The sequence below is a fragment of the Mus caroli genome, chromosome 4, assembly GCF_900094665.2.
Source record: "Mus caroli chromosome 4, CAROLI_EIJ_v1.1, whole genome shotgun sequence".
NCBI lineage: Eukaryota > Metazoa > Chordata > Mammalia > Rodentia > Muridae > Mus > Mus caroli.
In genome coordinates, this window is record NC_034573.1 from 134727012 (window position 1) to 134739114 (window position 12103).

Genomic DNA, 12103 nt, shown 5'->3' on the forward strand with positions numbered 1-12103 from the left:
CCCAACAGGGAGACGTTCTTACAAGGGGTGGGCAAGAGGGTACAAGGTGGGTGCCCAAAAGGTCAGCTGGGTAAGGGTACCCAGAGAGGGGGCACTGGATGAACTGAACAGTGGCATAGGTTTGAAGACGTGTTGTTTACAGGCTTCTGTTATTAAGGAAATTGCTGTCAGTCGAGGTAATTCTAGCCCAGATAAGCAATAAATATGCTCCCAGCTAATCTTATGGGGATTTTATTGGCACCTGGGGTTAGAGGTCCTTTACCCTGCTCCCCTTTCTCCCAAAGCAAAATCCTGCCTCCCAGGGGTCCCCGTACCTCAATGTGAGAGACTTTACGTTAATACACGTTAATACAACTTCGGATGTACACTCTTTGAAGGAAAATGGGAATCAGGCAATGATGAAACATAACCTCCTGGTCCTACCTGGAGGCAGAAGAATGACCAAGTGACCTGAAATGAACCATTGGCGACCCAATAGCATCAAGGCATGCGCGAGTTTCCCCTCCGTTTGCCCGGCCGCTCAGGGGTGGTCACCTGGCCCAGGCTGGGAGCCAAGTCTGATCCAGCAAACTGGCTTGCCAGAGTTGGTTGCAGCGTGTTCGAGTTCCGACTACGAGCCCTCGGGGACTAGGGCAGCAAGTCCCAGCTTGCAGAAAGGAGAAGCGAGTCCCAGGAGAGTGCGAGACACAGCGAGACCGGGTGCGCGCCCAGGCGCGTGCCCCGCCACGGCGCAGGGGGAGGGGAAGTCGCCGCAGCCACTCAGAGGCACGATAGTGAAGCCTCCCAACAACTTTAACTGTCAATCAGACTTAATGGGGTATTAAAAAAAAAAAGGAGGGGGCGCCCTTTCGGTCCACGCCGCAGCTGCCCCGCGGACGAAGTAATAGGGCGGTGCAGACTAGGGCGTCCTATCCACGAGTGCTCCACAGTCGGGGCCCGACCAAGTTGGAAAGAACAAAAAAGAAGGCAATAAATACTAAAGGGGAGGGGGGAAGAGAGAGAGGGAGCCACACCGAGCGGCAACTCCCAGCCCGGGCTGCAAGAGAGGGAGGAGGGAACCGGAGAGAGCGGGCGCGCGCGAGGGCGAGCTGTGCACGGGAAGAAACTGACACCCGGACCCCCCACTTCTCCTGCACGGTGCTGGCAATCAGATCGCGTTTAAGCAATTTCCTGAGCCCAAGAATAGCAATGAGTCGGGAGACTTTCGCGGACTGAAATTGGGAGCTGCAATCACTCCCCAGGTTTTGTGTGTGGTGTTTTTGTGTGTGGTTTTTTTCCCCCTTTCTTTTTCTGGAGAAAGTTGGAGGGGGGCGCTACAATTGGGAAACAGCTTTTTTGTTTGTTTGTTTTGTTAATCTTGCACTTTGAAACCGCGGACTGTAGCAGTGTGCGCGCTTGCGGTTGGTGCTTTTTTTTTTTTTTTTTTTAAACGTCCCTGGCCTTGCCTAAACTCTTCTGACGGTCTGTAAACATTACCTGTGAATTTCCCAGCCGAAACGGCTGTTGGGGCAAGAAACTTCTTGTTAAAACTTCCCACCCGTGTACTCTCCACCGCCCCTCTTACCGTCCCAATCTTCTGAGACGCTTTTTACCTCTCCGCCAGAGCAGAGTTTATCTTTTTTTTCTTTTTCTTTTTTTTTTCTTTTTCCTCCCATTTTTCCTCGCCCTGTCCTTTACATCTGAAAGGAGATCAGTTCAAGAGTGACCAGGTGGGACGCCTCCTTTTCCTTATTTAGTTTATTATTGTTTGGGGAAATTTTCTTTCTATCTTTTTTTAATTCCTGTCCGGGGAGTTTTGTCCACCGCCTCCTACCACCTCCCCCTGTACCCGGCTCCGCCGCGCGGAGGATGGTGTGGAAATGGCTGGGCGCGCTGGTAGTGTTCCCTCTGCAAATGATCTATTTGGTAACCAAAGCAGCCGTGGGACTGGTGTTGCCCCCCAAGCTTCGGGACTTGTCGCGGGAGTCAGTCCTCATCACCGGCGGTGGGAGAGGCATCGGACGCCACCTCGCTCGGGAGTTCGCAGAGCGTGGCGCCAGAAAGGTACACGGCGTGGGGGCGGGGTGGCACTGCGACACCTGGAGTGGGCGCTGAGAGTAAAGGGACTCTGGCGCGCAGGGAGGGGGAGGCAGTCGTGGGGGGTGTTCCCACCTGCTGCGGGTGCGGAAACCAGCGCCAACGATCTGAAAGTCTTAGGCCACCCACTCCTTGCATCACCTGGGACTGAGAAGCAAGTCGGTTTCATCCTTCGTAGATTTCCCGGGCACGGGTCTGTGTTTTGGCAGGCCCTGAGTTGCTTGGCTCCCCTGGGATTGGTATCTCGCTGGCTATTTACCCCTACCAACTACCATACCTAGAATACCCACCCATTCTGCCGCATGACTCTTTCTTTAAGGTGTAATGCCCCCCCCCCCTCTCTCTCTTTGCCCGCACCCTGCCAAGCTCAGGGTGTGCGCGCGCCCCTAGGTAGAGCTGGAAGCCAACCCCCCTGCTAGCTCGCGCTTGGTATTTTGCTTGGCAACTCGCTGCCTAGTCCCAACCAAACTGAGAGGTTGCAGCTAGTCAGGGACGTGAGAGAGGGTGCTCGGTTCAGATTTGTAAAGGAGAGAGTTGACGTGGATGGTCTAGTCCTGCTGAAAAACTGGGAGGCCCAGGTGTTTAAAATTCTGAAAGAGGGGTGAGGGGTTAGCCAGCCGCTGATAAAGAGAGCCCTTGTCCTCACCTTCAACCTTGATTCCCACCCCCACCTCACCCCACCCCTGCCCTCTTCAACGGAGGGGATCCTTCTCTGCTGGATTGGAAGGTGGCACTGTGCCCCTCTGACCACTGCCTCTTATTATGTGGGTGACATCAGCTCCCCATGCTCCAGGTTTTGGAGACGTGGTGTTGCAGAGTATTGGAGGGAGAGCCAGCTGTCACCCAACTTGCAACTGCAAACCCGGCTGACTCACTCAGTGGCAAGAGCAATGGAGAGGGATTTGAGGCGGGCAGGCCGGTCTGTCTCCAGCCGGCCCACGAAGACGAAGAACTAGGGAATTAGTTTGAAATTTAAACTGTTGCTAAGGAGGGGGGTGGGAGGACCAGGCTAGCCAGCTGATCTGACATGGAGCCGCATACCTTGGGGATTAGAGTAAATATGCTCTGTGGAAAGCCAAACCTTCATGTAATTCCAGGTTGCTTTTGTTTTGTTAAATACTGCCCTGAGATTTACAATTCCTTCGGTGGCTGAGACTGAACTTTGGAGTCTGAACTATCATCCAAAACTGATTGCCCATTAACTCTTCCCTGGCCAAGCTGTTCTCGCACAGCTGGGGCCTGGGGTCTTCCAGCTGTCCAGGGCTCCTGAATCTCCTTGGGTGGTTTGGACAGCTGTTTAACCTTGCCTTTGGAAGGGGAGTTCAGAAGTGTTTTTAACCCTTGGAGTTGCTGAATTAAAAGGAAAATAAGGGTTATTCTCATCGGTTTCTCTTCTTGGGGTGTGGGGGATCTCCATGGAATTCTTCCAAAGCTCTTTGTGGAGGGGGACCAAGAGGGCAGAGAAGGGGACCCTGGCTGAGGGGATACTTGTGACAGTTGCTTATGCTTGACACAATGTGTGTCTCAGTTGCCTGAATCTTCCAGCTGGCTCTGATCCTGACACTCTTCCACTGTTCTTGTGGCAGACTGCAGTAGCTTATGAGAAAGGCTTTGTCAATCTGGAAAAACTTGACCGACTGTAAACAATCCTAAATTGAAGGCAGAAGTAGGCTTGTGGGGGGGGGGGGAATGTGAGTGCAGAGTGGATCCAACAGGTTCATACCCTGGAAGGCACAACCCCACCTACCTTGGAAAGGACAAGCTTTTCCAGGAAACAAGCCCAGGCTGATGAGAAATGGGCCTTTAATTGGTGGCAGGGTCGCCCAAAAGAAAAGCCAGGGGAGCCTGGGAAACTCCTGGTGCCATTTACTTGGCTGGCAGAATAACACACACACACACACACACACACACACACACACACACACACACCGGAGCTCCCTGGAATCATAACTTTCTGCAGTTACTGGAGCCACTGCATTCAGTAAGCCTTTCTCCAGCTCTTTCTGTGGGAAGGTCGACTCTATCCTCTTAGCTGAGTGCAACTGGGGCCAGTGTATGGACAGCCCCCCAGACCCAGAAGTGGTTAGGACCCTGTGGACTTGGCAACAAAGGGCTGAGTGCTGTGGGGGTTGGAAGTTTGCAGTTAAGTTGGTCTGGGACAGGTGTGAACTGGATACTGGGGGTGGCCCAGGAGTGTGGGAGGAAACCAGGAGAGGTCAGTGGTGTCCCAGGTGCAAATAGGTAGTCACCAGCACCAGCCTCAGTAAAAGCAGCAGCTGCCACTGAGAGAAACCCCTGCCTGGATTCTGGTGAGGTTGAATCTAGGAGAGATTCCCTAAATGGGGAAAGAAAGGAGGCTCAGAGCCTTGTGCAAACAGCTGGCATGTCCAGGAGGGGGCGGGACAACCCAGTTTCCCATAATGACCTTGAGTTAAGTAGGATTTGCAATATTTGTCGACCATGGGGAGCCTCACACTGCAAAGCTGACCCAAATAAAGGGTTTCTTTAAAGAAAAGAAAAGAAAAGAAAAGAAAAGAAAAGAAAAGAAAAGAAAAGAAAAGAAAAGGAAAGGAAAGGAAAAAAGATTTATTTAATTTACGTGTGTGTGTGTGTGTGTGTGTGTGTGTGTGTGCGTATGCTGGTAGAAGGCAGGGAGGAGGTGTGATCCCCTCGAATAGTTATAGCCTGATGTGGATGCTCAGAACTGACCTCTGGTCCTCTGAAAGAACAGCATATGCTCTTAACCACTGAGCTATTCCTCCAGCCCTTAACAGTGACTTAAAGGAACACTGATGTCTGGAATTCAAAAGTTCCTTATCACAAAACAGTTTTCCCTACCCACACAAGACATCAAGATGAGCCGAGACAGAAACAGTAAAACCCTAGGAACTCTGGGGGAAGGTTCTTGTTGGATCATCTCCTGAGTAAAACGTTTTTTAAAAATTTACTGTGCCCCCCCCCCCATAATTGCTCCTCACAAAACAGTCAAAACTCAGGCCCATCCTCACAGGGTTTTAACCAGAGCTCTTGATTGAAGCAGAAGGCCGATTTATGAGGGAATTGTTTGGAAGAATTTGGGTAACCCACTTTTTGGTCCAGCTAGAGGCAAGCATCCATACCATGACTGAATTCCTATAGAAGTGAGAGCACTTGGTCAAGTGAGTATCCCCACTGAGAGCCCAAGGTCCTGTTTAAGGGAGACAGTATAAGAAGCAGCCTGAGTTGCATCTGCCTCCGTATTAGCACATTTATAGCGAATGTGAGCATGAGGCAGCTAGCCAGGGCCTGGCCTTCAGGCCATCAGGTCAATTTGTAAGTTTTGTTCTAGTCCCTTCCTTTCTGTGCTCTTCTTCCTACTCCCGGTGCCTAAGGTGGCTCATGCTCACCGTTGCCTTGACTAGAGACCCAGTTCACAACTTGCCTATGGCTTCTGGCAGGGAATGACACAGCTCTGGGCTGGTAGCAGAGGTAGAAGGCAGGTAGAGATATACCAAAGATTTCCTAAAGACTCAACACCACACCTAGATATTACAGCAAAGGCAAAGATTAGTATGTGGCAGCTTTCAGTGACCTTTGTCATAACTTAACCACACACCAAGTAGCTTTGTGACAGGTGACGTGTAGAGAAGCATAAGAAACTGGACCTTGTCAGTGACTGTCTCAGCCTCTCCTGCTAGTCATCAGATCTCTCTGAGTGAAGGAAGAAAGGTTTTTTTTCAGGGTACAGTAGGGAAAGTATAACTAGGTAGGCACCTGCTCACAATCTTTACCCTCAGGTTTAATCTTAATATACTATAAGTTTCTAGAAATGCATGCTGACATCTACTTGGGCTTCTGGCTCCTGTCGATACTTGGAACTGTCAGGCTGACAGTGATCATCTGTATTAGTGGTGACGTGAATGACAGAGGTCACATGCATGATTATGGTCATAAGCATGACTGTCATTGTACACAACAGTCGTCCCACCCAAGGCTATAACACGATAGAAGAGAGTGGAATTACATGTGGCTGTGGCAACATCTGTAGTATGGTAACATACGTGCCTTTTGCATCATTGTTTTGGGTGGACTTGATGGCACTTGGAGGCAGGTGTGATATGTAGATTGTGTCCAAGATGAAGTTGAGACAAAGGCCCTTTACTAGAAGCCATCGTTGAACCCCTGAATCATAAAGCTCAGTTTCACAACCAGAGTTTCTCTTTCAGAGCCAGATAATCTCAGCTCCACCCAACTGCCTCCCTCTGGGTCACAGAGAGGTCAGACAGGAGCTGTTAAGTCCTGGGGCCTCATATACAGAGGGCTCTGGAGACGGAGTCTGGCAAGTAGGGCAGGAGTCAACAGGATACAGGCAGGATGTGGATAAGCCCACTTTTTCAAAGAACCAAGTTGAGGTGTATGTAAATACAATAGGTGGGATGCATGCCAAAGGGTCAGACTAATTTTAAGCCAGGCTTGGCAACCCAGGCTTATAACTCCAGCACTTGAGAGGAGAAGCATGTAGATCAGGAGCTCCAGGCCAGCCTCGGCTACATGCAGTTTTGTTTTGTTTTGTTTTGTTGGGTTGTTTTTTTTTTTTTTTTAAGACTTACTATTTATTGTATGCGTATGTGTGTGCATGCCCGAGGACACCATCTATGTGCAGGCGGCCTTGAAGGTCAGAAGAGAACTTCAGATCCCATGAAGCTGAAGCTACAAGTGTTTGTGAACTTCCCTGTGTGGGTGCTGGCAACCGAACCCCAGTCCTCTGCAAGAGCAGCAAGTGTTCTTAACTGCTGAGTCATCTCTCCAGCCCCCATAGCAGGGGGCTGAGCAGGTTTGAAGCCATCTTGAGCTACATGAAGCTATCAGCCATTCCCTAAAAAGGGAGCGATCAGCTGGAGTAGTGAATGAGAGATGCATGGCCCACTGTTAACGAATTGTTACTGGGACCTGGCTGCCCTAGAAAGTGAGGGTTGTCCACCTTTATTCTCAATACACCAATTAAATTAAACAGACAATTATTACCAAGCAAGCCCATCTTTGTGATACTGTTATGGGGTTAACTTCTTAAGTAAAAGACCAGGGATATACATAAGTAAGTTCTGTTCACCAAAAAGGGAACCATGCAAGTGTCTCTCTTCAGATCATAAGATGAGCTTCCTCCTGCCAAACCTGAGACCACCAAGCTAGAGCCTCACACTAAGAGATGATCTATGACCTCTGAACCTGCAGGGTCAGAAAGGTCGCTATTCAGGGAGGGAAATTTTAGGAGACTTCTGGAAGGAGGTGACTGCCATGGGGAAGTGCAGTAAAGCCCCACCTCTTCCTGGATGGTGACCCTATGGAAGCTAGATCGTGGATTCTCCCCTTAGTTACCTTTCCACTTTCAATGTATTAACATCCAGGATCACTTGTAGCTGAAGGTGGAGGTGGGGTGGGGCAGGAAGGTGTCCCATTCTACTTCACCCACTAGGAAATATCAGTGGCTCTGTAACTTTTATCATAGAGCTGACTACGGCTGTGTTGGTAGGCTCTAGTTGCCATGGCAACTAGGCCAAGGTATTTTCCGCTCCAAGTTAGACAAGTAACTGTTGAAGGTATAAAAATTTGAGCAAAAACTCATAGAAACCTCCAGGTGCTTAAATGAATGCCCATCCTTGGGGGCAGTGAAAGGCAGGATGTGGAACCCATGATCATGGTGAGCCCAGAGTCATGTGTTACCATGGCAGCTCACTATACTGTGGCTGCTGTTTGACAAGCCTGTACATCAAAATCCTTTAGGAAAGAAGAGGCCTGCACAGGCTCTAGCTTTTCTTGCTGACCAGGTGTCTTAGGTTCTAGCATGGTGACTGGTACTTGGTGGCACTTCATGAATCACTGTTGTCCAAGTAGACACAGGACCCACATTTCCTTGCTACTGAAAACTCATGTTTACTGAGTACCCATTACATGCCAAGGACTCTTCTAGTCACTTCACACATGGCAGAGCCACTATCTCCTGATAGTATATTAGACACTTTTTTCTCCTCACTACTGTAGCAAAATACCTGACATAAGCAGCCTGCATGGGGGAAGGGTTTACCATGGCTCACTGATTTAAGGCTCCAGTCCACCATGGCAGGAAGGCATGATGGCAGGAGTGTGAGCAGCTGATCACACTTCCACCATGAGGAGAATTCTGATGCTCAACTCTGTTCAATGTGTGTCTTTCTAGCCCGGTTAGCATACCCAGCTATCTGTCTACTGGGTGACTATAGATCCTATCAAACTGACAGCTATTGTCAACTGTCACACCTTCCAATGAGACTACCATTGTTGCCCTCTCCTGACAACCAAGACTATAAGAAAAGACAACCTAAAGTCAGCCACATATGGGCCAGGATGGCTCCACTGGTCAAGCATGAGGCCTGAGTTTATATCCCCAGTACTTATGTAAAGAGCTAAATGCAGCAACTCACACTCATAATCCTGGCGCTGGAAAGGCAGACCTGCAAACCCTGAGGCTTGCTCACCAGGCCAACCTGGCCTACTTGGTGAGCTCCAGACCAGAAGAAGAAGAAGAAGAAGAAGAAGAAGAAGAAGAAGAAGAAGAAGAAGAAGAAGAAGAAGAAGAAGAAGAAGAAGAAGAAGAAGAAGAATGATGCAAGGGAAATTGATTGAAGAAGACAGCCAGTGTAAGCCTCTGGCCTCAAGTACATAGACACAAAATCATAGCTCCTAAAAGACCCCAGAGTATCTGCCCCCAATATTACCTCTGCTGCCTCTCATTGCATGGAAGACAGTGCTCACAACCTCCCCTCCCCAGAAGTTATGTCTCTAACAGCCAGGCAGGTGGTCTACTCTGGCCAGACAACAGCAGTACCAGCTCCTTTGGTAGAGTCTGGGGTGTCCTGACTGTTCTAACGATTCTGGGAATGGGTGCTTGAGATCTCGCTCCCATGCTCATAGAATGATATTGAGCTTAGCCTGCCCATCTGGCTGCTTCGCTCACCACCCTAACTTTGTAAGGCAGACTTCTCTGCCATGAGGCTGCTCACACTGCCCCCTTGGTCATCCTCAGTAGAAATTGCCAGAGGAGCCTGGCCTGCTTGTGTTCTGTCCTCCCAGGCTAACCCTACTGGGTTTATCTACTGACTTTATCAGGTCATTTGCCAACATCCATGTGCTAAAGGGTGGAAGGAACTTCTCACTGTTGAGAGGAAACCTCTCCATTCTTCAGAGTTAGTAGTTAAAAGGGACAAAGTAAACAGTCACCAGAGTGGCCTCATGGCTGTCTATGGACCTCCTGTGCAAACTTTGCAAAGGTTGTAAAGTCACCGTGACAGGCTAGTAGAGGAAGGTATTTGCTAGGTCAATGTCTGGGGCCATTTTTGTGGGTGTGGGACCTGCTTTTCTTCTTGCAATCTCAGGCCCCTTGATTAGGCATAGCCAGCTCCCCTCCCACCTCACCACTGTGCTCCCAGTCCCCCCACCCTCCACCCCATTCTCTTGCAGCTCCTGCTATCTAGCACACAGAACCCTACAGCCTGTCACCAGTCACAGCCACACTGAAGGTCACCATGTGGGTAGGGCCAGTATGACTACAGAGGGCAATTTTACCTTCATGTGGGCAAATGGTGCTGCCAGACACACCCATGTGGGGCCCCATCTACCCTAGGCCCCACCTCCCACACCCTCAGCTAGCAAAGACCTAGCAATCTTTCCCACCTATCAGTGTTCCCTGTGAACACTCAATGGGGTGGGATCAGCTTATGGTTGGCAAAGCATAGGTTCTGCGTGGGCTGGAGACTATGTTCTCCTGGGGGTTTGCACCTCCTTGACTCTGGCACAACCATTGTGCATGTGTGCTTCTCAAGGAACAAGTGTAATGAAGCAATTCAGATTTTGAGCTCAGGAGTCAAGAACAGCAAGGTTCACAGGTTGACTCTTCTGTTTGCTCACCGAGTTGCCCCTGGCAAATTGCTAAACCTCTCTGACATTCACTTTCCTTCTCTGCCAAATGGAATTAAGTAAGATAATTTGTGCAAAGTTCAGAGCACAGAGTGAGTGATCAGTAAGCATTGGCCACAATGGTGAGGCTACAGGCCATAGACTGTAAGGCAAAAACAATTTGTGTCCTTTGAACTAATGCTGATAGGTTACCATGGGTTGCTATGCTGTTGGTCCTGGTTGGGGGGAGGGGTATGGACCATGCTTTTTTGGGGGGTAGGGGGTGTGATATGGACCATGCTTTCTATTTGAGTTTCCATGGTCATGCTTCTGGTGCTCACAAACTCAGGGCTTTCAGAATAGTGCACACTGTCTCAGAAAGGATTCCAGAGGTCAGAAGCCCTGCTTAGGATTCAACTGGACTAACTATAAGGTCTCAAGACTGTGTTCCTTCTGGAAGCTGCTTCCTTCCCCTTCCAAGCCCCCCTCAACTCTCCCCCCACCACAGTTCTTGGTTATGACCCTTGCTCAGGCTCTTCTCCATTCCAGAGTCCTTAAATGTATCTGTCTTCCACCCCTACCTGAAACCACATCAGACTCTTCTGTCTCCCTCATCCATTCAGCAGGAGCCAGAACACAGAATCCCACACATCATACATGCTGAGCAGGCACACTGCCACCTCTGTAGCCCTAGCCCTTCCGTTGCCTGCTTCTTACAACCTCCTTTTAAACTATGTGTATCTGAAGCAAGGGATAGGTGCATTTGAAGGCAGTACACAGGGAGGCAAAAATAGGGCATCAGATCCCCTGGAGCTGGAATTACAGGTGGTTGTGAGCCACCATGTGGGTGCTACAAAATGAACTTAGGTCTTTTGCAAGAGTAGTTTGAGCTCTTGACCATGATACTGTCTCTCCACCCCTCCTTGCTTGCATTTAAGGCACCCTGTGACTGTGTGTGCTAGCTTGAATAATCCAAGACACACACACACACACCCAAAATAACAAAGGGATCAGCTCATTCAGTTCCCTGGGCCTTTCACCCCCTTTCCCATGTAAAGTAGCATGTACATAGTTTGGGGGATCCAAGATGACACCTTTGAGGCTGGTTTCCTGTAAGTTACCCCCCTCTTTTTGTGTAGGCCTTGGTGTTCTTATCTATGAAATGGGTATGCTTAGCCCAGACACCCAGAGATTTTGGGAGAGCTGCCTAATGCTCAGGCTCTCAATCAGGTGCCTTGTCTCACTCAGCGTGCCTGTTACAGAAGCCACACACAGAGTGTTTGGGGCTGGAAGATTTCACAGTCCCAGCAGGCAGTAGAATAGTGGCTATAGACTCACTCATGGGGGTGGGGGTGGGGGTTCTCCCTTGGAGAGCAAAACACAAATGGGTGTTAACTGTCCTGCTGAGACACGGGAGAGGACATTCTGGTCTCCCTGAAGATTCTCCACTCCCTGAAGATTCTCCACAAGCCTAGACTGTGGAAGGGAAGGGCATCTGGAATTCTAAACAGGGACCTTATGGGAATTGCCCAAGTATATAGCAAAGGGCCAGACCTCTGCTGCCTACGTGACACCTTAGTGTGAGAGCAAAAGCCTAGCAGGATGGGAATTCTGATAGACAGGTAGTTGCAGGGAGGTTGCCACCATCTTTGACTCTGCTATTAAGAAGATACTTCCCTCGTCCTGAGCATGTCCTGCCAGGGTCCAAGTAAGATGTAAGGATGGCATAGATGTTGCCCCTGGCGAAAGGAAGCATAACTAGTACAGAACAGATGGGAGATGATGGACTGACCAGAGTAGAGTGGCCAAGAGATGTGAAGAATAGGCCAGGGCTGAACCCCTGAGCTGGTAGCTACAGACGGAATTTGGACTTGATTGGGAGAGCACTTGGGGAGCCCTAGAAGATTTTCCATGGAAATGCATGACAACAGGTTAGAGGAAGGTGAGAGGAGTCTGACCTTTAATAAACACTCTCTGAGAGTGGAGGGATGGGGTGCCTCCAGTGGCTACTTGTATAGGGATGGTCCCCAGGAAAGCCCTGCCCTTCCTGATGCCCCACAGCTGCACTCCCACTATCCTGCTCCCTGCAGGATGTGCTGATCCAGGCACTTCCTGTTGT

General features: G+C 49.8%; 2 protein-coding genes across 8 annotated transcripts in view; one reads left to right on the forward strand and one right to left on the reverse strand.

Annotated features, from left to right (window-relative positions):
- The window catches only part of LOC110293451 (arylacetamide deacetylase-like 4), a 201209-nt gene extending 198927 nt beyond the window's left edge, over positions 1-2282 (reverse strand). For 2 of the 3 annotated variants that reach the window (XM_029475839.1, XM_029475838.1), the window contains exon 1: positions 424-765. The gene's annotated coding sequence lies outside the window, so the exon portion shown is untranslated. Of the gene's footprint in view, positions 1-423; positions 766-2217 lie in introns of those variants that run through there. The other variant, XM_029475840.1, reaches the window with a different exon arrangement.
- Dhrs3 (dehydrogenase/reductase 3) overlaps positions 929-12103 on the forward strand; it is a 35611-nt gene continuing 24436 nt past the window's right edge. For 2 of the 5 annotated variants that reach the window (XM_029475841.1, XM_021159309.2), the window contains exon 1: positions 929-2043. Coding sequence is in view for 1 of the 5 variants with exons in the window: in XM_021159309.2 (XP_021014968.1) it covers positions 1849-2043 (195 nt within the window). In the remaining 4 variants the exon portion in view is untranslated. The remainder of the gene's footprint in view (positions 2044-12103) is intronic. The other 3 variants (XM_029475842.1, XM_021159311.2, XM_021159310.2) reach the window with 2 other exon arrangements.